Source organism: Gopherus flavomarginatus, chromosome 4, assembly GCF_025201925.1.
Source record: "Gopherus flavomarginatus isolate rGopFla2 chromosome 4, rGopFla2.mat.asm, whole genome shotgun sequence".
In the NCBI taxonomy this organism is placed as follows: Eukaryota; Metazoa; Chordata; order Testudines; family Testudinidae; genus Gopherus; species Gopherus flavomarginatus.
The window spans coordinates 58,555,509-58,581,972 of NC_066620.1; the positions used below are offsets into that span (position 1 = coordinate 58,555,509).

General features: G+C 44.6%; 1 protein-coding gene across 2 annotated transcripts in view; it reads left to right on the top strand.

Annotated features, from left to right (window-relative positions):
- The window catches only part of GALNT14 (polypeptide N-acetylgalactosaminyltransferase 14), a 203,599-nt gene that overhangs the window by 170,494 nt on the left and 6,641 nt on the right, over positions 1 to 26,464 (top strand). For both annotated transcript variants that reach the window (XM_050948561.1, XM_050948562.1), the window contains exons 10-13: positions 8,671 to 8,797; positions 12,081 to 12,173; positions 16,392 to 16,475; positions 17,587 to 17,731. In XM_050948561.1, the coding sequence (XP_050804518.1) occupies positions 8,671 to 8,797; positions 12,081 to 12,173; positions 16,392 to 16,475; positions 17,587 to 17,731 (449 nt within the window). The remainder of the gene's footprint in view (positions 1 to 8,670; positions 8,798 to 12,080; positions 12,174 to 16,391; positions 16,476 to 17,586; positions 17,732 to 26,464) is intronic.

Sequence of the window (26,464 nt, forward strand, 5' to 3'; positions counted from 1 at the left end):
GTTTTACTGGTTAAAAGACCAAACTGGTTTAGAGGGGAAGTGAAGACATCTGTCAAAAAAAAAAAAGAAGAAGAATATATAACAAATTGAAGAAAGGGGAAGTTGATAGTAATGAATATAAATCAGAAGTTCAGCATTGTAGGAAATTGATAAGGGAAGCCAAGGGATACAAGGAGGTATATATAGCCAGTGGAGTTAAGGACAATAAGGAGATATTTTTAAATACATTAAGAACAAAAAGAATCCTGGCAATGGTATTGGTCTGCTAATAGATGGAAATGATAGAATTATCAATAATAATGCAGAAAAGGCAGAATCATTCAATAACTATTTCTGTTCTGTATTTGAGGAAAGACAGATGATATAGTTTCATCATATAGTGATGATCACACACTTTCCATTCCATTAGTGTCTCTGGAGAATGTTAAGAGCAGCTAATAAAATTAGACATTTGCAAATCAGTTCAGTTAACTTCTATTCAAGAGTTTTAAAAGAGCTAGCTGAGAAGCTTGCTGGATTGTTAACGCTGATTTTCAAGAAGTCTTGGAGTAATGTGAAAGTTTCAGAAGACTGAAAGAAAGTTAACATTGTGCCAATTTTTTAAAATCGTAAATAGGATGACCTGGGTAATTATAAGCCTGTCAGTCATCCCAGGCAAGATAATAGAGCAGCTGATACAGCAGTTAATTAATAAAGAATTAAAGGAGGGTAATATAATTAATGCAAATCAATGTGAGTTTATGGAAAATGGATCCTGTCAAACTAAATCGATACCATTTTTTTATGATTACAATTTTTGTTGATAAAATTGGTAATAGTGTTGATGTAATTGACTTGATATTACACAACATTTTGATTTAAAAATCTAGAACAATAAAAAATTAACATGGCACACATTAAATGGATTAAAAACTGGCTAACTCATAGGTCTCAAAATATAACTGTAAATGGGGAATCATTATTATAGTGGGGTCCCACAAGAATCAGTTCTTGGCCCAGCACTACTTAACATTTTTATTAATGATCTGGAAAAATACATTAAATCATGACTGATAAAGTTTGCCAATGCACAAAAATTGAGATAGTGGTAAAATCGAAGAGGACAGGTCATTGATTCAGAGTGATTTGGATCACTTGAGAAACTGGGTGCAAGCAAACAACGTGTGTTTTTAATACAGCTAAATGTAAATCTGTATATCTAGGAACAAAGATTTTAGGCCATGCCTACAGGATGGGGAACTCTATCCTGGGAAGCAACGACTCTGAAAAATATTAAGGGGTCATGGTGGATATTCAGCTGAACATGAGCTCCCAGTGCGATGCTGTGGCCAAAACAGCGATCCTGGGATGCATAAACAGGAATCTTGAGTAGGAGTAGAGAGGTTATTTTACCTCTGTAGTTGGCATTGGTGCGACTGCTGCAGGAATACTGTGTCCAGTTCTGTGTCTACAATTCAGAAAGGATGTTAATAAATTGGAGAGGTTCAAAGAAGAGCCACAAGAATGATTAAAGGATTAGAAAACATACTGCATAGTGATAGATTCAAGAATCACAATCTGTTTACCTTAAGAAAGAAAAGGTAAGGGGTTGCTTTATTACAGGCTATCAGTGTCTACACGGGGCACAAATATTTAATAATCGGCTCTTCAGTCTAGCAGAGAAATATAAAACATCAGCCAATGGCTGGAAGTTGAAGCTAGACAAATTCAAACTGGAAATAAGTACTCTTTTAAACTAATCAGTGGAGCAGTGTACTGAAGATCATGGTGGATTCTCCATCACTACCAGCTTTTGAATCAAGATGGGATGTTTTTCTAAAAGCTCTGCTCTAGGAATTCTTTTGGGGCAGTTCTATGGCCTGTGTTATACAGGAGGTCAGACTAGATGATCACAGTGGTCCCTTTTGGCCTTGGAATCTATGAATCAATAATCACCAGAAGGCTGTGACAGCCCTTACATGCCTATACTGCTAAATTGGAGAGAAGTTCCCAGCTAGACCTTGGCTAGATGGAAGAGAGGTCCCAGCATGGAAAAGGTTGAGCACACCTCCCCTATATAGTTTGATGGCAAGTGGATTTTGGGCCCCGTGCTTCTGGTCATCTAAATCCATCTTTGCCCTTTGTGTTCACACCTGTCCTTTGGGGAGCTCCTAGCTCTGAGCCTCGATGGAGAGGTTAAATCGGTGATATACCATGTCAGACAGCTGGATCAGGCTGGGCTTGATTCTGTTTGCAGTTGTAATGATGCTGCAGATCAGATCGGGTAGGCTTGCAGTCATGAAAGAAGAACAAGGCACTTGATGATAGGGAGACAGATCTTAAGCTGGTTTTAATACTTCAGCACCTCTGGGGACTGTGGCTGGCAATGAAAAAAAAATCCTGTCTTAACAGATGTAGCAACGCTGTCAGGGATCCAGAGGAACAGATGCTCGTGTTTTACAATAATCCCATCCGTTGTCTAGTGCTATTGTTGTCTTCCATACACTATTTCTCTAAAGTATTTTATTTCTTTCTCACCATGTAAAGTGTGTGCGTGAGAGAGAATTTCTTGCCAGTGGTCTGACCGGCAGCATCTGCTCTTTCTTGCACTGCTGTCTGAAGAAATTCATCACAAAAAGCCGCAGTGAGCCTTTTTCTCCCTCTTGGCTTAATCATCTAAAACATGTCTTTGCAAAGAAAACTAAACATAAATGTAGGATGTGCCATGCTGGATCAGACGTGTGGTCCATCTGGTCTGGTAGCCTCATTCCAGGAAGGGACCAAAATGAACTGTTATGGAATAGCCTGCCCATAGGAGAAGTTTCTTCCTAACCCGTCAATTAGTAGTTGGCTTACGCCCTGAAGCATGAGGGTTTATACCCCTTATACATTGTTCTAACCTATTTAGGTCACTGGCTGTTTTCATTATCAACGAAGTTCCCTTTGAGGCTGGCCCTAATCATGTAGTGTTCTTACCTTCCCAGTATCAGAGGGCAGCCGTGGTCATGGAGTCCCAGGCAGCATTTAACCAAGGTTCAAACTGTAACAGACCCAAGTTTTGCTAACCATGGGGCTTGCCCGTCCCATTGCTAGATTAAGCTAGTCAAGAGTTGCAGGGGTCCCACAAAGTGCGAAAACGAGTGACATTGGCCAAGCCTGGATTATGATCATGGAGGCTGGAGGAGACACTTTTTATGGAAGGCCCTGGACTGGCAGGAGACCTGGGTTTGGTTCCCAATTCTACCACTAACCCGGCGCGTGACCTTGGATTACAAGCCACTTCATCTCACTGTGCCTCCTGTAAGCTCTTTGAGGCAGGGAATGTCTCTGACTGTGTGTATATACAGGGCCTAGCACACAGGGGCTCTGATCTTGGTTGCAGCTTCTGGGCACTGGTGTAATAGCAGCAATAATTGTCTCTTTGGTATCCTCCACCAGCAGAGTTCCTGAGGGTAGGCAGGGTGGAAACCCCACATGGACCACAGTGAGTCTCCCTGGCCCAGAGAGGGAAAGTTGGCTTCTCCCTGCAGCAACGGTGATGTAACTGACCCTTCGTAACAGGCAACGACTGCTCATTCAGTGAGCTGGGAGCACTCCAACACAAGGTAGCTGAGAAGCAGGATGACAGCTTGTGTGTAAAAAGGAAAGCGGTACGACACAAAATGGACCAAAGAAGTTAACACAGTGACAGCAAAGTGGTGTACTTGCGCCTCAAGCTACGTGAGGTTAGCTCCTGCTCTCACCTGTGCACAGCCCCACTGAGGGAGGTCAGAACATGCCCCTTGGGGTCCTAGTCACAGAGCTGCTCACCTTCCAACTGTGACAGAGCAGAATCTCCCCTGTACCAAGCACTCATGGGGCCAGATTCTGATCTCACTTGTGCCAGAGCAACTCCACTGGCTTCAGGGTAAGTGACTGGGAAATCAGGATCTTGTGGTGCATTCTGCAGGACTGGAATAACTGACTGTTCCTTTCATTATATTTGCAGTGGAATACATTTCAGCCCTTTGGTGATTTACTCTTCTTCCTAATTAGATAGAGCACTCGGAAAATGATGTAACACTGCAGCGGGTTTTTTTTTTTCCCTCCAACATTAACAAGTGAGCTCCGCTGCTTTATGGCAGTGCGACTGCCAGACACAGGGGACTGCCAGACTCCATCGAAAACAGAAGCAAGTTGGAATCTGCATTCAGATTAGAGGGAAGGCTTTGGGGATCTTGTCAATGCCCAAACTGGTTTGAAACTTCATCTTGAGCTCTTTGTCGGTGAATGTACCACAGCTGGTGCCAGGCTGCCAAGCGTCAGCCTGCAGATTGAAGTTGCTTCATCCCACTCCAGCATGCCTCAAACCTGACCTGCAGGGACCAGGGCTAGGACTGTGGCAGGGGTGGTTAGTCCCCCTGGCCATTCACTTTCTTTGCCGAGAGTGCCAGCAGAGATGCTAAATGGGATGTGGACCCTTAGCCCACCAACATATTTCATGTAGACCACTGAACATCCTTTGGATAATGGTAACGTCCATTGAGTACCAACCCTGTATGGATTCAGGCTAGAGACCTAGCAAAGAATGGCTTGGTAGCCCATTAGCAATCCCTTCCACCACCTAGTCCACCCTCTGCTTTGCTGTTGCCGTTTGTCTGCTGCCTTTCCCTCTCTGCAGACATTGCAGTTCCCCTTGTCAGGCCTTGGTTCCATGTGCCATGTAACTCAGGTGTGCAGAGTTGCAGCTGTGTCAAGTGGGTGGCAAATGGTGACAGGAAAAATAGGAGGGAGTCATGGTACAAGCAGAAGAGGGTTCCCCTGTCAGGACAGAGCCCTGCGTGGCCGAGCTGGAGATACTTGAGAGTCTGACACTTTTTCTATTACACGCCAGCTTCCTGAAACTTGTTTAACAGAAGAGGGGTGGATTTTAGTAGGCAAAAGTAACAATGCACCAGGGATTGGCTTTAAATTCTAGAAATGTTTTTTGGGTAAGGGACAGGTCTAGGCACCAGGGCATCTGGCTTCTATTCCTGGCTCTGTGTGACTTGGACACATGCTTTAACCTTGCAGTGCCTCAATTTCCCAATCTGTTAAATGAGCATAAAACCACTTCCCTCTGGGGGGTTGTGAGGATTACTTATTACAATAGCACTCTCAGATCCTTGGAGGGAAGGAGATATAGATAATGCCAAGTATTATTTCCATACCCAGTAAGCTGGGAAGAAATGAAGGCTTTGAATTGCCCCTGCTGGGATTAAACCCGGTGTCTGCAAGGCTCCTAGATGTTTAGAAGTTGATTCTTCGCTCACAAAGCATCCCCTGCAGCATGACTGCTATGCTTTCGGTGCATTGAAATCACATCGTCCTTCCTCTTCATTGTGTCTGAAGACACAAGCAAGCAGGGGGTTGAAATATACAGCCCCCTTCTCGCTAAACCCTTCAGAGAGACATAGTCCATGGTGGGCTGAACAGAAAGAGGGGGAAGAGGGATGGATGGTGCAGCTGCTTGGGCTAACTGTGCATTCATCAGTGCCCCCTTTTGATTGCTGCGATACTCAGAATGCGACACGGGCAGATGAAGAACAGCACCCGGGTGTGAAGAGAGCAGAATGTAACAGCTTAGAGCTTCCAAACCCCTCACTGATCTCATTTCCTTTCTCTAGCAATGAAGGTGGCTCCCAATATAGCACTAAGACACGGCACAAGGACATGTTTTATTGGCCCATTAATACCCGCCCCTGGGCGAGTTGTGAGGCTCTGCTTCTCGCTGGCACTTTCTCCTCTATAAATGCTGCAGCAAAAGGGAAAGGGGTGGGGGAAGTGGCTGCAGGGAGGGGACCTCTGAAAGGAGGCACCCGCATCTGTTCCGCCTGCTGTGCTTCCTCTCCTGACATATGGCAGCGCCTCCTGCTGAGGCTTTGTCATTACAGATGGGCTCAAGCCATGAAATTTGGATCCAGATGTCAAGCATCCCAAAGTCAAGACGGCTTTGCAGCTAGTTTGGTTTCTCCTGTGTTTTCCCAGAGAGAAGCCGCAGTGTGTGGTGAGGGCTGGGAACAGCTGTTTCTGGACAACCCCCAAAGCAGTGCATATGCGGCTCATTGCTGTCACATGAGTGTTATGATCATGACTGGCTGTTTTGCCCTACCTGATAATATTATCACTGTACTTAAAGGGATACTCACCCAATTTTGCCCCCCAAATTTGAGTTTTCTATATTTAAAAATACCTTTTACAAAAGTTGAGTGACTGATACTTTTCCATGAATCAGAACAAAAATTGCTCAGTAACCATCCCAATGCCAAGTGAGAGGGCATACAGGAGGAGTCCCTCCCTTTTAGGGAACTCAACCCTCAAATGGAGAGAAAGAGGGAAAGCCTTGTCTAATGGTCTGAGGCCCAGGGACATCTCAAGATCTGGTGCTGGCTCTGTCACTGACTTTCTATGTGGCCTTGGAGAAGTTACCTAACTTCTGTGCTTCAGTTTCCGCCATCAGATCATAGAATATCAGGGTTGGAAGGGACCTCAGGAGGTCATCTAGTCCAACCCACTGCTCAAAGCAGGACCAATCCCCAACTAAATCATCCCAGCCAGGGTTTTGTCAAGCCGGGCCTTAAAAACCTCTAAGGAAGGAGATTACACCACCTCCCTAGGTAACCCATTCCAGTGCTTCACCAACGAACTGATATTAATGAACTGAGTGTTCTGACGAGAGCAGCAGAAATTATCAGGGAAAATGTTAAGAGCCAAAGATTGTTTTGAGAGCTTGATCACCCCACAACGAAGGTGGGCACATAACGCTCCACATATACTTGCAGGGTGTTCACAGGGAGAGTGAAGAACCATTAGAGTGATGCATGAGGTGTAACTGAGAGTAATGGGGTGGAATTAAGAAAGCTGAATGTCAGGTCAGACCTCCTGACAGTGAGATGGATTAAGCTGAGGAACAATCTCCTGAGCAAAAAGGTGGAAGAGCCGCCTCTTCGGACTTTTTAAACTAGGCCAGTTGGGGGACATTTCAAAGATACAAATGGCAGATCGGTGCTGAACTCCCACTGACTCTATGGGAGTTAGTCACGTAATCACCACCTGTGCGTTAAAAATCTGCCCTGTTGTTATTGGTTGTTATTTGTATTGAAGTAGCCACTGAGCAGAACGATTGTGCTAACACTGCAAAATGGAGTATAAGGAACAATCCTGCATAGACAGGGCAATAGACTAGATGACAGGGCTGGCTCCAGGCACCAGCTTAGCAAGCAGGTGCTTAGGGCGGCCACTCCGGAGACGGGCGCCACGTCCAGCTATTCGATGGCAATTCGGCAGAGGGTCCCTCACTCCCGCTCAGAGTGAAGGACCTCCTGCTGAATTGCCGCAGATGGCAATCTCGCGGCTTTTTTTTTTTCTTTTTTTGGCGGCTTGGGGCAGTAAAACCCCTGGAGCCGACCCTGCTGGATTATCTAATGGGCCTCTTTCATGCCTAGTTTCTGTGATTCAGCAGTAAAATGGGGGAAACAGTACTTTCCTGTCTTCCAGTGGAGGAGCGAGTCATTGTTTGTAAAGCCTGATGAGTGCTAAATATTGCACTACAATTTCAAAAATCACCATCATCACCCAGGATACAAGAAACTGTGAAACTGGTTTCTTCTTATTTTCTTGCTGTTTCCCAAGGAGTATGCGTATCCCTATTCTGTCTAAAGGTGATGATCTGGCAATGAGATTTCAGATTTATAGATTTTAAGGCCAGAAGGGATCATAAGATCATCTAGTCTCACTTCCTGCATAACACAGCCATAGAATTTCACCCAGTTACTCCAGTATTGAATCCTTGATCCACTGGGGATATAAATGCTTCCAAAAAGGCCCACCCAGATGGTCAGAAACTGGCTGTGGGCCATTTAGACTAAATTTCCTGACACCAGCAGCTCCGTTTTCCAGTCTGATCCTGCATGGAGCTGCGTGGGCAAATGTGTGTTTGAGTGACCTTGTTGTATGTTTCAGAGTAGCAGCTGTGTTAGCCTGTATCCGCAAAAAGAACAGGAGTACTTGTGGCACCTTAGAGACTAACAAATTTATGTGAGCATAAGCTTTCGTAGGCTACATTTGTTAGTCTCTAAGGTGCCACAAGTACTCCTGTTCTTGTATGTGTGCATGCAGCACAGGTACCAAGGGCCCCATCGTACAAGATGCTGAGCACTTCCTGGGATGTGTCAAACACCCTCATCTCCAATTGATTCCAGTGGGAGCTGAAGGGTGCTCAGGACCTTTCATGATCAGCTCAGTGTTTTCCAGGATCAGGCCCTGATTCATAAAAATGTGGGCCTTCTAAAGGCATGTTACAATCATTAATAAACTGAATTCATACCCTTTCTTGGTGAGCCCCCGTGAAGGGCCATGGCTCTGAATTATGCAGTGCTGAAGTAATTACAAGAGGAACAAACAGCAAGATGCTTCTGTGATGTAAGCAGTGCTGCATGTCTTACAGTCTAGCCCTTCCCGCTGTGCTATAGGCTGGTTTCAAGTGGGCTAACTTCAAACAGAGAGTAAGTAGCCTTGAAACGCACTTTTAAGAAAGCTAGGAGCCTAGAAAAGCCCCTCCAATAATGGATTTATCTGCATTTGGTGTGGCAGAGGGTGAAGTGAGAGAGAAAACCAGGATCTACCCTGCTCTGGGAGTCCGGAGATAAACGGTTGAAGCTGATTCTCTTGCAGAAATCTCCTTCCGTGTGTGGATGTGCGGAGGGAGCCTGGAAATTATCCCCTGCAGCCGGGTTGGACATGTGTTCCGGAAGAAACACCCCTATGTCTTTCCAGAGGGAAATGCCAACACCTATATAAAGTAGGTATTGCGCTCTGGCCTTCTTCATGTACTACTGAATGATGTGAAAAAGAATTGAGTGTTACTGGGAGAGCACAGCCCACATCAGTAATGGATGAAGGAGGGAAGATTAGACATGTCAACATTTCAGCAATCTCCCAGCCCAAAGCAGACATAAACCCAATGCATTTGCACCCCTCAGGATTTCCCCAGTGCAGGGGATTCCTTCACCATAGTGGTAGTGGTTCCTGTGCCACCTTTCCTGTCCCCTAGCATGAGGGATGTGGTGGGGAATTCCCCTTCCTCTAGCTGATTCCAGGATGTCACCAGGCTGGCACCTAGTGGTTCTGAAATCAGAGGAACATAGAAGTGATGTAATGCTACCTTGTCCCCACTGATCCTGGCCTGGGGCTGAGGACAGCTCCTCTAGACCAGAAAACCTGGGCCAAATGCATGCAAGAACATCGCGATAATGGAGACCAAGCCAGAGCAGTGTGTCAGATTGAGATATGGTGCAAACAGTGTGACCCCCTCTCCTCCTTCCAGTTGAGGCTGCCTCCAGAGCAGACCCTCAGGAATGCTTGGAATTCCGACAACTGGAAGCGACTGGCTCCACTGTGGTTGACTGCTTAAGATACAGGATGCTGGGTGACAGATCAGGACTTGGGATGCCTGATTAGAGGCCAATAGACCCCAGTTCTTGTAAACCTTTCAAGCACACACTGATGTGGGGAAAGCTATGCACTCCATTGCATGGCTAAGATGGCCAAGTTATTACCGTGTGAAGGCACCATTCACCCATCTGGGAAGGTGTTGGAAATAGTTAGCCAAGGAGAAAGTGCAGAAGAGCCAAAGGAGTCAAAAAGCCCTTTTTCCCCTTTCAAGTTTCGAAGCTGAGGGCTGTCCATTGATACATTAATAAGGAAAGCATTGTCTAGAGATGGGAAGAGTTGTGCTTATCACCAGTTAGTTTCCCAGATAAGCTGTGTGTTTGTGAGTCTTTTTTTTGTGTATATTTCTTGATGTTATAAGAATAACTAACAACAAATGTGAATACCCAGTTGCCTGCGACATGGTCACTTCTTACGTGTCCACTATATGTCTTACTCAGGCTTATCATGGACTAATGGCATTGGAAGAGGGTAAAACCTACAAATCAATTATGTGTTCATTTCCATTCTCAGTTATAGCATATTAGGTATGATTTTCTGGCATGCAACAAGGTGGGGTGAGGAAAGGGCCTTCACAAATAGGTGCCCAGAAATGAATACATCGCCTAGCTTCAAAAAGGGAGCAGTGAAGGAGTGGTGTATACAGATGTTTAGTAAATATAAAGGAGGAAGGAGACAAGTTTTGAGGCTGATCATGGATGGAATGGCCTTGCCTTCAATAATGACAAGAAGTCTGGACCTTAAGCTGAAGGACAGGAAGTGGCAAAAGCCCCATCACTGGGGCCATTTAAACCTGGAATAGACAAAGTATTTGATAAAGTGCTATAGGGAACAAACCTGCACTGGTCCCTGTTGGGGACGAACGGGGTGAACTTAAACAGGTTCTGACTCTAATGTTCGTGATAAAGAAGAGAAGCTTTAATGAATGTAAGAAGAGAGGAGCCCAACCTAATAGCTCATGAATTTTGGGAAGCTTTAGGGGGAGTTTAGATCTGGGTTGGAACATTGTGGTGTAGGTCCGTCTCCAACAAGAAGAGCAATTAAGCAAATGGAATGGCCACTGTGAGAGGTAGCTGAGGTATTGTCAATAGAACCATTCAAATGGGGATTGGAAAATTGGGGGATTCTAGAGAATTGTGTGTGTGGGCGATAGCAGGCATTGAGAGCTGGGTCTTGGTGAGCCTTGTGTTGCCTTGTAGCCCTAACCTCTAGTATTCCAAGATGTGAATTTGGTTGGAGTGTACGCTCTGGTAACCCAATACGGCTGCCCTCCTTCAGGGCTCCCAGAAGAAGCCCAGTACAAAGATATTTCCAAGAAAAAGTCCATGTCTCTAGGTTTTTTCTAGGGATTAATTCCTTCCATGCAACCTCTTTGCCACTCCTTTCTGCACCAGCATCAGTGAAAGACTGCTCAGGTTCCAGAATCATACACAATTCACATGATAATTGTTGCTTGCTAATTTTTGGGAGTGTTTGGTGCTAAACAGGACATAAATCTAAAGTCAGTCCCTGCCCTGAGGAGTTTACAATCTGGTGGTTTTTACAGTGATAGTCTGGACCATTAAATCCTGGGGCCATCACTTGCAGAGAGAGTATTCCTGAAACACACAGATGTGAGAGAATAGACATAGAGCAGCAAGAAATATTTGCAAGGAAATCTGAAGCTGCATCAAACTCACCTGGTTCAGGAGTTTGTTATTGGCTCTAAACTCCACTCAGGGTCATCACAAGATTTCTGAAAGTCTGCAAGCCTTCTGCACACCTCTGAGCTGACATGGAGAACACCTGAGCCATTTTCCGTCTCACATTGAGGCCGGAGGTATCAATGGTTTCTACTGAGTTTCACTTTGAGTTTATTCAAATGAAACTCAAGGAGGCAAAGAGTGCAAATGCACATGGCCTGAAATTAAGGAATTATTTGACTGAAACCCCAAAAACCAAAACAGCCAAATTGTATACAGCCTTTTAGAGACCCCCACCAGCTTTGAGACCAAGCCCCAAACAGGCCTGTCTGGGATGCAGGGCCGGCTCTAGCAATTTCGCTGCCCCAAGCATGGCATGCCGTGGGGGGTGCTCTGCCACTCGCCGGTCCCGCGGCTCCGGTGGACCTCCCGCAGGCGTGCCTGCGGATGCTCCACCGGAGCCTCGGGACCAACAGACCCTCCACAGGCACGCCTGCAGGAGGTCCACCAGAGCCGCCTGCCGCCCTCCCGGCAACTGGCAGAGCGCCCCCCGCGGCATGCCGCCCCAAGCATGCGCTTGGCGCGCTGTGGCCTGGAGCCGGCCCTGCTGGGATGTTGCTGTGAGGAGAACTAGCTGTGCTTCCAGGCACAACAAGTACAAAGCATGCAGTGATCTTGTTACACCAGCCAAGATGAGGAACTCCCCCTCTAAGCTGTTGCCTAAGATTGTGTATAGCACTTGCAGGAACAGGGAATAAGTGGAATCTCTATGGTAACCAGGAATTAAGGCAAGTGTGGCCTGGGTGAAGCCAAAGTAGCCACCCCAAATATGTTGGTGATGGGGTAGAGAGTGAGGTATAGTCACAGCATTAGGGGCTCCCTTGATAGAATGCCAGAAGTCCCTTTATACGCTTCATAGGTTTTCACCTCAGCCCTTTGTTGCTCCTCTAGAAATACCAAGCGCACAGCCGAAGTGTGGATGGATGAGTACAAACAATACTACTACGCTGCCCGGCCTGCAGCACAAGGGAGACCTTATGGAGAGTAAGTGGTGGTTCTGGTGGCCAGTGGAAGCGCAAAGACGTCTGTGCAGTGAGCCTGATGCAATGAAAAGTTCAAGATGATGATTCAAGGGCATTGCATGCAGCTGTGGAGATGTTGCCATGTAGTTTCTGTGGTAACAGATAATTAAGTGCTAATAATAGGCAGATGCTACATATAAGGTGATACAGTCCCAGCTTGCAAGCGTATAACCAGTTTGTATAGAAGCTGTCAATTAATTGCAGTTAACTCACGCAATTAACTAAAATAAAAAATAGCAATTAAAAAATTAATCACGATTCATTACAGTTTTAATCACACTGTTAAACTGTAGAATACCAGTTTAAATTTATCAAATATTTTTGATGTTTTTCTACATTTTTAAATATATTGATTACAATTACAACACAGAATACAAAGTGTACAGTACTCGCTTTATATTATTTTTTATTACAAATATTTGCACTGTATGAAAAAGTTCCTCCTCTACCTTGGTGGGTTCTGTGCTTATTGGCGGATTTTGCTAGACTCAGAGATTCACAGTAGCTCTCAGTTTGGCCACTTTTGTGGCTCAGATCTGCTGTTCACTCAGATAACCTCATCACTGGCTAGTATGGGGAGAAAAGAGTAAGAACAATCCCCTCAGTTTCTGCTGATCCACCATGTGGGTCGAGGAACAGCCCAGAGACCTTCTCCTCTGGTGGAACCTCCTGTGTTGGATCAGGAGTTGGGAGGTTTTGGGGAACCCAGGCCCACGCTCTACCTCAGGTTCCAGCCCAGGGCCCTGTGGATCACAGCTGTTTAGAGTGCCTTCTGGAACAGCTGCATGATAGCTACAATTCCCTGGGCTACTTCCCCATAGCCTCCTCCCAGCACCTTTATCCTCACCACAGGACCTTCGTCCTGATGTCTGTTAACACTTGTACTCCTCTGTCCTTCAGCTACACATCCTCTCACTCCCAGCTCCTTACACACACCCCACTAACTGGAGTGAGAACCTTTTTAAACTAGGTGTCCTGATTAGCCTTAATTAATTCTAGCAGCTTCCCAATTGGCTAAAGGTGTCCTAATTAGCCTGCCTCCCTTAATTAGTTCTAGGAAGTTCCTGAGTGTTCTGGAATAGTCCCTGTTATCTTACCCAGGGAAAAGGGACCTGCTTAACCTGGAACTAATGTATCTACCTTTGACCACTATCTTGTAGACATCTGGCCTGAACCTGTCAGAAATGTAAAATGATAAACAAAAGAAACAGGATTTTTCAGTTTATCTCATACAAGTACTGTAGTACAATCTCTTTATCATGAAAGTGCAACTTACAAATGTAGATTTTTGTTGTTGCAATACTGCACTCAAAAACAAAACAATGTAAAACTTTACAGCCTACAAGTCCCCTCAGTCCTACTTCTTTTTTCAGCCAATCGCTAAGAGAAGAAGTTTGTTTGTATTTACAGAAGATAATGCTGCCCACTTCTTATTTACAAGGTCACCTGAAAATGAGAACAGGCATTCGCATGGCACTTTTGTAGCCAGCATTGCAAGGTATTTACGTGCCAGATATGCTAAACATTCATATGCTCTTTCATGCTTCGGCCACCATTCCAAAGGACATGCTTCCATGCTGATGATGCTTGTTAAAAAAATGTGTTAATTATTTAGTGTCTGATCTCCTTGGGGAAAATTTTACATCTCCTACTCTGTTTTACCCGCATTCTGCCATATATTTCATGTTATAGCAGTCTCGGATGATGACCCAGTACATGTTCATTTTAGGAACATTTTCACTGCAGATTTGACAAAACGCAAAGAATGTACATGTGAGATTTCTAAAGATAGCTACAGCACTGGAACCAAGGTTTAAGAATCTGAAGTGCCTTCCAAAATCTGATCGGGACGGGGTATGGAGCATGCTTTCAAAATTCTTAAAAGAGCAACACTCTGATGCGGAAACTACAGAACCTGAACCACTAAAAAGAAAATCTACCTTTGGCAGATGGCATCTGACTCAGATGATGAAAATGCACATGCATCAGTCTGCACTGCTTTGGATCATTATCAAGCAGAGCCTGTCATCACCATGGGTGCATGTCCTCTGGCATGGTGGTTGAAGCATGAAGGGACATATGAATCTCTTGCACATCTGGCACATAAATATCTTGTGACGCTAGTTACAACAGTGCAGTGCAAATGCCTTTTCTCACTTTCAGGTGATGTTGTAAAGAAGAAGAGGGGGCAGCATTATCTCCTGCAATCGTAAGCAAACTTATTAGCGCAATTGGCTGAACAAGAAGTAGGACTGATTGAACTTGTAGTGTCTAAAGTTTTACATTGTTTTGTTTTTTAATGTAGTTTTTTTTGTACATAATTCTACATTTGTAAGTTCAACTTTTGTGATAAAGAGACTGCACTACAGTAATTGTATTAGGTGAATTGAAAAATACTATTTCTTTTGTTTTTTACAGTGCAAATATTTGTTATAAAAATAATTATAAATTGAGCACTGTACACTTTGTATTCTGTGTTGTAACTGTAATCAATATATTTTGAAAATGTAGAAAACATCCAAAAATATTTAAATAAATCACATTCTATTTTGTTTAACAGCGTGTGATTCATTTTTTTTAATCGCTTGACAGCCCTGTTTAGAAGCTGTTAGGTCATGCCAAGGAGAGGACTGAATTCTTGCTGGGGAATTCCCCCTCTTCCCCAGCCAGATTCCTGCTCTTGACTTCAAATAGCTCTAGTCCTAGAGGTGGGCTTTAACACTGTAGTTTGGAAGTGAAACCAGCAGGCAAGAAAAATTATCAGCATGTTCTGGACCTCGTCTTGGCAGACGTGGATTTATGAAAGCTGAATTACTGCTTTATAGTCCACTAGGACATTTGTGATTCTTTCGCTTATAATCGTGGCTACTCAGAAATCCTCCTTATTAAAAAAAGGTCTGTATTCACAGGCAGCAAATTCTTGAATTTAGATAGCAGCCAGCCTTGCATTCTAATCCCCTAGTTTCACATGCTCCTTGCTTTCACAGAGATTCTCCTTTCAAGCTGAGAATGAGATGCAGGGTCTCAGTCCAAAGGTGAATTGCTGGAGCAGAGTCTCTCCTGCTTTTCAATTTCCAGGGAATCTAGATTATGAAAATACTGTGCAGCCTGACCTGATTACAGTCAGCCATGTCCTCTTCTCTGCTACTAGCACGGAGGGAAGGAAACGCTCTGACACACTAGGCAAACTGGACTGCAGAGAGGACAAAGGGTTCTGGGAAGGGGAAAGCAAACTATGTCGGATGCTTCCTACTGCTTCATAGTTACTAACAGCCCACGTATGCTAGCTTGACCCTTGCTCAGCGTGATGGTTAAAAGGGAGCATGGCCTGCCCAGGTAGTGGGCTGGAATCAGGCCTTGATTCATCAAAGTATTTAAGCATGGGGCAAAAAAAGTTGTCCCCTGTCTTCATTTGAATCCTGGGTTCAGTAGCTCCTCCCTTTAGGCTGGGGGAGGAGCATTCAGATATGCTTGAGCCCACCTGCCTCCCCGACTTCAATAGATGCTTAAGCATGTGCTTAAATCCCGCTGACTTCAAAGGGATTTAAGCACATATTGAAGTGTTTTGCTGAATTAGGACATTTTTATTATTATTTTATTAGCATATACTATATATTCATTTCATATAAAATTCCTATATTAATTTAATATTTATTTAGTACATTAAATAGCATATATTAAATATTTTCTTCTTCTATCAGCCTGTTCTTCCTTCAGTCTCAAAGCACTGTACAAAGGTGAGGGATCATTAGTCCCATATTACAGACAGGGAAACCAAGGTATAGAGATTTGAAATGACTTGGGGGAGGGATAGCTCAGTGGTTTGCACATTAGCCTGCTAAACTCAGGGTTATGAGATCAATCCTGGGGCAAAAAATCAGTACATGATCCTGCTAGTGAAGGCAGAGGGCTGGGTTCAATGACCTTTCAGGGTCTTTTCCAGTTCTATGAGATAGGTATATCTCCATATATTTATTTATACAGCATATTAGTGGCAGAGTAGGGAACAGAAGCCAGGTCTCTTGGCTCCCAGTCCTGCATGTTATTGGCTTAGTACATATACAAACCTTTTCTTCCTCCCTTGTGACTTGGATCTGATCTTCGTGACTCAGATTTGCCTCCATATGTAACATCTGCGTGTTCACTGTAATGATAACTACGTCATGTTTTTCCCCCACAGCATCCAGAGCAGACTGGAACTGAGGAAGAGCTTGAAATGCCAGACCTTCAAGTGGTACCTGGAAAATGTTTATCCAGAACTTAGGTATTGGCCAATTGTTATATTCTTCTTCATAAAAATTTAGTGCCAGCTGATTGGTATGTGACTGATACATCACGGATCTCCATTTTCACCAGTGCTTTCAGGTTCTGTGGGAGAAGGGAAAACTCAGAAATCATCATTGAGAATCTTTTTCAGGATGTTGTTCTCTGCCTGTAGGCAACAGCAGGTGCCTGAGGGCTGCTGAGCCAGAGCTCATCTCACTCAGTGTCTCAGGTTTTCTGCTAAAGTGTGTTTTCTCAACTACTTTCAACTGGCTCCCCCACAGACGTGCCCCAGAAGCCATTGCAGCAATTCCCTCAGTGGCTACCATTCGCCAACTTGGGAAACAGTGCAAAGGATTATGGAGATGCATCCAGGGACCCGCTGGGAGTGATTGAATGTGGAGTCAGAGAGAGAAAAAGACTGAGAGTTAGGCCTGGTCTACACTAAAAAGTTTGGTCGATCCAGCTACGTTGCTCAGGAACGTGAAAAGTTCACATCCCGGAAGTGACATAGATAAACTGACCTAATCCCTGGTGTAGAATGCACTAGGTTGATGGAAGAATTCTTCTGTTGATCTAGCATCCACCACTCAGGATGGTGGATTACCTACACCAATGAAAGAACCCCTCCCATCAGCCTAAGTAGTGTCTACACTGAAGTGCTAAAGCAGTGCAGCTATGCTGCTGTAGCACATCACATATAGATGAGCTCTTACTGTATAGAGCTTTCTTCGTACAAAGAGGCATTGCACTGAAAGAGAGAGACTGGTGGGCAGATGAATTTGAGGTTCCCTCACACTTGTGAGTCAAAGACAGACCTTTAACAGGCACCCAATTTATTTCTGTCTGCTGTATTTGCCATATGCCATGCTCTTAGTCTACCTCCTGTAGTGATGCCACATAGGAAGGCTCTCAGTCTGTCATGAGATACCTGTTCTGCAACGTAAATATCCATCCTCTGTAATACGCATAGCAACTCATCACTGTGATTGGCCTTGCAGTTCTTCGTTTCAGAAATGAAGCCATCCAACTAGGTGAACAGCCCATCTTTCTCTGAATGCTGGGCATGTCTACAGCAGGTACTGTAACATCATCTTGGGTTATTTCCCCAGGATTCCCGAGGAATCATTGTATCAGTCTGGAATGATCCGGCAAAGACAGAGGTGTCTGGAGTCCCAGAAGTCTGAAGATCAGGAGTTCCCCGTCCTGAGCTTAAATCCCTGCATCAGCAGCAAAGGTGTGGCAGCAGTAGCACAGGTAACTGTTTTAAGCCTGCCCTTCTAATACAGACGAAAGAAAAGCTGAGCTACGCATCGGAGTTCACCTGGGGTCTTAAAGCTGATCTGTCAGGGACCCTGAGCCTCCAGTTTATGGGGACAGCTTTGCCCGCATAGTCATCCGCTGGAAGATTGCCCCCTGCAGGGCAATCTCTGAGTGGCACTGAGGTGCTACCACTTCCCTTCCCAGTGGTTGGGAAAAGGAGGTGGAGGTGTGATGAGGGACTCCTGATCATCCCCAGTTGCCAAATCAATCAATCAAAATCACTTGGGGCCATTGGCAGCCCCCCGTCAATTGCCGCAGCCACCAGGTGACTATCCCTGCAACTAGACAGCTCCAGAGTCAAGTGAATGCAAAGATGACCTAAGACCACCTTTGGCCTCACCCGTCTTTTCTGAGCTGCACTGAGCACTCTTCATTGGCAGCTCAGCTCACTCAGACATTTCTACTTTTCATATGCAATTCAAATGCAGAGATCAGAGGAAGAAAATGAGAACTATAATTTCCCCTCATCTTTCCGACCTATTTACTCCTCTTTCTATTTCAAAACGTACTGAATTGCAATGGTATTTATAACTTCATAGTCTGCATTCATTCAATATTAAATTGCCCATTAAACTAGCAAGAGCTTAATGAGCATGACCTCATTTATTTTTCAAATTCTCACTGAGAGAAGAAATATGCAACATCAGTCAGCATGTGTTCTCTGCTCCAGATTCTCAGATACATTAGAACGGGAAGGGTAGTCTTCTACTGAGGTCTTTGGTCTCAGAAGATCTGGGTTTAAATCCTGTCTGTGCCACAGTCTTCCTGTGTGACCTTGGGCAAGTCATTTAATCTCTTCGAGGCTCAGTTCCCCCTCTGTTAAACAGGGACAATACACTTCCCTACTCCACAGAGGTGCTATGAAAACAAGTTCATTTAGGTCTATGAGGTGCTCAGATACTCCAGTGATAGGGAAGGATAGCTCGGTGATTTGAGCATTGGCCTGCTAATCCCAGGTTTGTGAGTTCAATCCTTGAGGGAGCCGTTTAGCGATCTGAGGCAAAAATCTACCTGATGATTGGTCCTGCTTTGAGCAGGGGGTTGGACTAGATGACCTCCTGAGGTCCCTTCCAACCCTGATGTTCTATGGGAGCTGTACAAATAGATAGTATGCAACTGTACTCTTACTTTGTGCACACAAATGAAATAATTGTATATGTGCAGCTCTCACTAAGGCTATGTCTACACTGTGAGCTAGGGGTGTGTCAGGGGGAGTATATACTGCATGCTGGCCCTGCAGCCAAGGGGTTAAGGCAATACTACTGGCCAAGGCTGATTGGCTGCCTCACAGCAGCTGTGAGAATAAAAGAGCTGGGAGGCATTGAGGCAGGGCTGCTGCCAGAAGGGCAAGCAGACTGGAGAAGCAAACTCCTGCCTTGCAGAGTCCACATCCTGAGAAAGGACAACTTGACCAACAGGCTGAAAAGCCTATGGAAACCAGGGAAGGTAGGAAGGAGCTCAGGGTGCAGCAGGAAGAGTTGTAGAAGCCCAATTCTTCCTGTTTGGCTTAAGGGTGCTGAGCTGCAATCCCATGGAGTGGGCAGTCCTGGGTTCCCCTACTAACCCCTGAGAGACTTAAGAACTGAGGGAGTATCCAGACGCCCTGGATACCAGGACCAGCTGACCCCACCAAGGATAAAGAGAAAACCACATATGCCAGACTCAGTGAACTCTGGTGCAACACTCTACATGGCCAAAGGAGGCGCTGTTGCATCAACACACCAGCCCACACAGTGGGATTCCCCTGCTTGTGTACACATACTCATGCTAGCACAAGCATAAGTAGAAGTGTAACTGCAGTAGCACAGGTAGCAGCAGTGGAGGCACAGCTAACCTGCCAGTACCCATGCTACCATGGCTACATTGCGATTTATGGTAGCTAATGCGAGTATGTGAATGTGAGCAGGGGAATCACACCTCTAGCTTGTAGTGTAGACATAGCCCAAGTGTGTGGGGGTTACACATGCACAGTGGGTAATTAGTCACATAAGTGACCAAAAGTGGCTATATTGCTGCAGAATTACCTAATTTGCATGTGCAAATGAGGCCTGCCATTGTATAGGTGGGTTGAGCATTGGCCTGCTAAACCCAGGGCTGTGAGTTCAATCCTTGAGAAGGCCATTTAGGGAACTAGGGTAAAAATGTGCCTGGGGATTAGTCCTGCTTTGAGCAGGGGGTTGGACTAGATGACCCCCTGAGGTCCCTTCCAACCCTATGATTCTATGTTCTTTATGCATTTTACCTACCATTCTACATCTCTAATACATGCAAAAAACCTACTTTTCTGTACTGTTAAATAGACAAAGGCAAGTTGGATTCCAGGTGTTACCCCTGAATTTCTGTGACAAGTTTTATAGTATAACAGTCATATTATCCTGGTTTTAAAAATATTTTTCTTTTGTCTGCTGCTGTGTAGAAGTTCCACACAAACAGCAGGGGAAAGGCTTAACTAGAGCTGGCTAAAACGTTGCATAAAAAATTCTCTCAGAAAATGTGGTCTAGTCAAACCTGGAATTTTCAATGCATTTTGATGCCATTTTCAAATTTTTCCAGTTGGGAAAATCAGAATGAAAAATGTTGCTTTAAGCCAACATTTCAAAATGAAACACAATTTGCAATGTCATGATATTTTGAATGAAAAATAATGACTTAAACATATCAAATTAACATTTTTGATCAAAAGGAAACAACATTTATGTTTTAACATTTCCTATTAGATACTTTTCAGATTTCTTTTGTTCCACAACATTTTCTGACATTTCGACTTCCCACTCTGATTCAAGGTGAAAAATAGTTTCAAAATATCAAATTTTCCTGTGGGATGAAAATTCCATTTTTTGTCTATCTCTAGAACTAACTGCAGAAAACAGTGAAACTGTTGATACACAGAATAGTAACAAATGCACAAAGCAAACAGACAAAAATAGAAAAAAACTGAATTCCAATCTCTGGCAGTTGTAGTGATCTTAGGTGTTACTTGTAACTAAAGTAGGTAGAGACAAAAATATGATTTGTGAAGTTGATAGTGTCCTTTATAGTTTAGATTATCACAAAAATGTTGGAAATTACCGTACTCTGTCCTTTAAGGCTATTTGTCCACTACAGATCCTGACAGTGGCACTGTCTGTACTGTTACAACTGGGTTGCTACAAGATCTCCCATGTAGCCACTCTTTGCCAGCAGGGGAGAGCTCCCTGCCAGCATAATTAAAGCACCCCAATGAGCAGCGTTAGCTGTGTCAGCAGGAGTCCACACTAGCACGTTTGTAGGAGAAACTTATGTCGGTCAGGGGTGTGTTTTTCACGCTCTGACCGACAAAAGTGCTCGTGTAGGCAAAGCATAAATATGTGCATTGCCGTTGGGTACTTCCATTAACAGATCACAAAATATAGAATAGGCAGTAATTCAAAATCCTGCTTATGTGCATTCATGACTGTAGAAAACAGTGCAGTTCCTGTCAATTATATCCTAGCATAGTTGAGTCCAATCTTGTTTAATCAAAGTTTGATTATTTGGAAAATGGGTTTATCCAAAACAAGGGTGTTTCTCTCAATGTGCACCAAATACATTGAAAGGATCCTTTCTGTCCAAGACCTTTCCCCATGAGTATTATTAGTAGTATATTGGTTACTTATTTGCACTTCCATGGCTCCTTCCATACAATGCTCTCAAAGGCCTTTGCAGACATTATGAATTAAGATCCAGGTCCTCAACTGGTATAAAATGAAGAAGCTCCATTGACTTCAGTGGATCTAGGAGCTAGGCAGATTTACACCTTTGAGAATCTAGCCTTAATTCACACAACACCCTTCTGATGTAGTGTAGCATAATGCCTATTTTAGAGGTGGAGAAACTGAGGCACAGACAGATTTGTCACGTGATCATTAAGCCCCTTTAAAAATGATAGCCATGTGTTGATTTGTCACAGTGAATCAGTGGCAGAGCCAGGAGAGTCCAGGCTGCCTCCCTCCTGGGTCCCATCCCTCCCTCCCTGCACTGTGACATTCTCCTCTCTGGTGAGGAAGGTGTGGCATCACTCCCTGATGAGTCCAAGGATGCCAGACCTTAAGTCAGCTGTGTGGAGGGAGTTCTGTGGAGCAGGATTAGATGCTGATTTCCCAGGGCTGAGTGTGCTGTCTCTACAGTGCCCCCGGCCAGAAGCTTAGTATTTTTCCATCTTGTGTCTCATTTACTAAAGGAATTGATTGATTTAGCTCTTCACCAGCAAAATGCATTAGGGAGTAAATAATTGATCGTAATTTTGCCCTGGATCATCTAATGAAGATGTTAGTGGTTGGCTTGTGCATTTGTTTGCTGTTGTAATGGAGCATCAGTTGATATTAGGCTGTGCAGGAACCTTTTTGGAATAGATTTCTGACTCTGGGATTCATCTAATAAACCTCATTAATCATTAGCAGTTCCCGGCAGCCTGACATGCTTGAGAACAAAAATCAGAAGCCTCTTAGGCCTCGCTACACTTGAGCACGTCAGCAGCAGCAGCAAGATGACTGTGCATTAGGAGAGAGAAGCTGCCACTCTCCGACAGATCACTGTGATGCTGCATTATTGCATCCAAACACGAGGGAATTACAGCATGGTGACCTGTCATGGCAGCTTTGTCCCAAAGTTCGCAGTTCACTGCTAGCCATCCGAGGGGAGGACTAGTACTACAAAAACTGTGGCTCCACCAAAACTTTCAGGGTCTGAAAAACATCAGAACCATCCCCCCTCACAGAATCTCCCTCCTAAATCCTTGCTCTGCCTCTGAGGCTCTCTTCCTCTCTCTGTCCCTCCTTTAATGAGCTCTGTGATCTCCTCCCCCAAGCCTCAATGAACTCTGCCTCCTTGCTCAATCCAACCTCACCTGATCAGACTTTTTGATCTTCCCCTTTGACCCCTCCTGGATAGACCGGCTGATAGTGAAGACATACCCTCAGAGACTCCCTCGTACTTAGGACCTTCTTGGGTCACTGAATCCAGGTCCTCAGGATCCTACTGTAATCCTGCTAAATGCAGTGGCCCCAACTCTGAGCTGTGCCTCTCAGGGTGCAAGCCGGGGGAGCAAAGATGACTTTAAGACCTCAGTGTTTGCCCCAAGGGATGCTCTAACTTATTGCAATTTTGAATGAATAGCTGAGAGCAGAACACTCTGCTCATAGCTCCTCCCTTTCCCAGCATGCCCTCTCTCACTCTTGCTTCTTCCTTGGCATTCCCCTACACTGGATAATATGACAGGGGCAGTGCAGGGCCACTGAGTCACACACTTCCCAGGGAAGTGCCCTACACCAGGTATACTGACTGGGAACAGTTAGGCCAACTTAGCTGTCACTTTATGGTAGATAAGTCACAGCAGAGAGGCAGCAGCCTAGTCCAGAATCAGGGACAATAGATGAGGAGTATTAAGGCAGCATCTCCCTACTGAAAACACATGCTGTGGCTTATGTGGCAAAATAGGGACTGGAGAGCTAAAGGAAGTGTTGAGAACAGCTCTCCCTTCACCTCACTTGACTGCATTGGCCTGTTCAACACATCTTTTAAAGTGGCCCCAGTGAAGCTCTTGGCATTTAATATCAGCCTTGCCGGGCGATTGCAAGTAAAAGCTAATACTTTAAAGGTGTGGCCTTAGATGGGCTTGGTAGAGGGTAGCACACAAATGATTCATAGAATCTGGAAGGGAACTCGAGAGGTCATCTAGTCCAGATGTATATGTGGAAGGGACCTCGAGAGGTCATTTAGTCCCCTGCACTCATGGCAGGACTAAGTATTATCTAGACCATCCCTCACAGATGTTTGTCCAACCTGCTCTTAGAAATCTCCAGTGATGGAGATTCTAGAACCTCCCTGGGCAATTTATTAAAAACACTATTGCACTGCCCCTGCTCTGGCCATATGGGCTTTTAAAAACAAATTAAAAAACGAAGCTGCTCACTGCACTGGGAGACAGTGTAATGTAATAGTTAGAGTAGGTGACTGGAAGTCAGCCGACCATGGGAGTTCTCACCCCTGCTCCAGTGTGCCCTAAGTGATATTAGTTGAGACATGTCACCTCCTGTTCCTCAGCTTTTCTCTTTGTAAGAGGCATGAGAAAAGCTGATCAACTAATAGCAGTGAGGCACGTGGAGAACCTTAGGGGGATGGGGCTATAGAATGCTAATTATAATGTTACACTGAGTTATTAATTGTCCATATTAATAAGATAATAAACTGAGATCATCCCAGGCTTCTCCAGGAATGATTTGCTTTAACCCTTCCTTACCTTGTTCCTTCTCCAGCCTCAGGGCACAGCTGCGCTCTTGGATCTCAATGGTAGAACCTCGCTAGGCTTCCTGCATTATCTAGGGCTTCCAGCTGGCTGCTCTCTGATTGGCTGAGAGGCATTCTTTTTATATGTCAGCCAGCCTGCACTAAGCCAAAGGTGACTATTTAAAATCATGTCGTTAATTCATAACAATGCTGAGTAGCAGTGACGGATGCCTCCTTGAATGATGTTAAAGCTTTGAAAAACAGTCCCAAGCCTCAGCTGGAGTTAGTATGGCTGGGATTTCAGAGGAAAGCATCATTGCCATTTATTGTGACCAGCTCATGACCCTCTCTGCTCTATCCAGCCCCATTGCCCCTTGCCCCCCACCCCAAACACACACAATTCTACCACCTTGTAACAAGAGACTGGCTTGTCTTTGAAAAGCTGTAACTGTAGTCTCTGCATCACCTCATATCTACTGTCACATCCCATCCATGGTAGGCCCTCAGCCTGCAGAGTGTCCTCTTCTGGACAATCTATTGCCTTTACATCTGGTCCACTTTATGGGGACTCCCCTCTTCAGAGCGATCCCAGAATGCTCTGCGCACCTCCAGCCCTAGATCATATGAGAGTTGAAGCTTGTACTCAGCCCTTATGTGTACCTACCTTTACCTGATCCGTTAAGAACCTGAGGGAAAGATAAAATGGTCTATTGTGAAGAAGAAGTAGGTATACTTACCTGAAATGATCCAAACAAGGGTTGGATGGGATGGGATAAAATAAGAACCCACATAGGCCTTTGCCCACACCCCATATTTCAAAGCAAAGCATCTTGCAAGTTCAGTTCACTTTAGTGTTCAGTTCACTTTATTTTTTCAGTATTTTTCCTTTCCTTGCACCTTTTCATCACGAGGGCTGAAAGTGAAAACACCATAATGCCACGAGAGAAGCAGTTCTCAAAGTGTCTGATTTTTTTTTTTTTTAGTTGACTTCAGCTCAGGCTGTGGCAGATCATCAGTTCTAAAAAGTGATGCCCATGGAGTTGTCTTGAGATTTCCCACCTGATATTCAGATAGTTCAGAGGGGCCTCTGAACATTTATGCCCTTCTCATAGACTCATAGACCTTAGGGTCAGAAGGGACCAATATGATCATCTAGTCTGACCTCCTGCACAAAGTAGGCCACAGAACCCTACCCATCTACTTCTATAACAAACCCCTAACCTATGTCCAAGTTATTGAAGTCTTCAAATTGTGGTTTGAAGACCTCAAGCTGCAGAGAATCCACCAGCAAGTGACCCATGCCCCACGCTGCAGGGGAAGGCGAAAAACCTCCATGGCCTCTGCCAATCTGCCCTGGAGGAAAATTCCTTCCCGACCCCAAATATGGCGATCAGCTAAACCCTGAGCATGTGGGCAAGACTCACCAGCCAGCACTCAGGAAGGAATTCTCTGCAGTAATTCAGATCCCATCCCATCACAGACCACTGGGCATACTTATCTGCTGATAATCAAAGATCAGTTGCCAAAATTAAGCTATCCCATCATACCATCCCTTCCGTAAACTTATCAAGCTTAATCTTAAAGCCAGATATGTCTTTTGCCCCCACTACTCCCCTTGGAAGGCTGTTCCAGAACTTCACTCATTTAATGGTTAGAAACCTTTGTCTAATTTCAAGTCTAAACTTCCTAGTGTCCAGTTTATACCCATTTGTTCTTGTGTCTACATTGGTACTAAGCTTAAATAATTCCTCTCCCTCCCTAATATTAATCCCTCTGATATATTTATAAAGAGCAAGCATATCCCCCCTCAGCCTTCTTTTGGCTAGGCTAAACAAGCCAAGCTCTTTAAGTCTCCTTTCATAAGGCAGGTTTTCCGTTCCTCAGATCATCCTAGTAGCCCATCTCTGAACCTGTTCCAGTTTGAATTCATCCTTCTTAAACATGGGAGACCAGAACTGCACACAGTATTCTAGATGAGGTCTCACCAGTGCCTTATATAACGGTACTAATACCTCCTTATCTTTGCTGGAAATACCTCACCTGATGCATCCTAAAACTGCATTAGCTTTTTTAACGGCCTTATCACATTGGCGGCTCATAGTCATCTTGTGATCAACCAATACTCCAAGGTCCTTCTCCTCCTCTGTTGCTTCCAACTGATGTGTCCCCAATGTATATCTAAAATTCTTATTATTAATCCCTAAATGCATGACCTTGCACTTTTCACTATTAAATTTCATCCTATTACTATTACTCCAGTTTACAAGGTCATCCAGATCATCCTGTATGATATCCCGGTCCTTCTCTGTGTTAGCAATACCCGCCAGCTTCGTGTCATCTGCAAACTTTATTAGCACATTCCCGCTTTTTGTGCCAAGGTCAGTAATAAAAAGGTTAAAATAAGATTGGTCCCAAAACTGATCC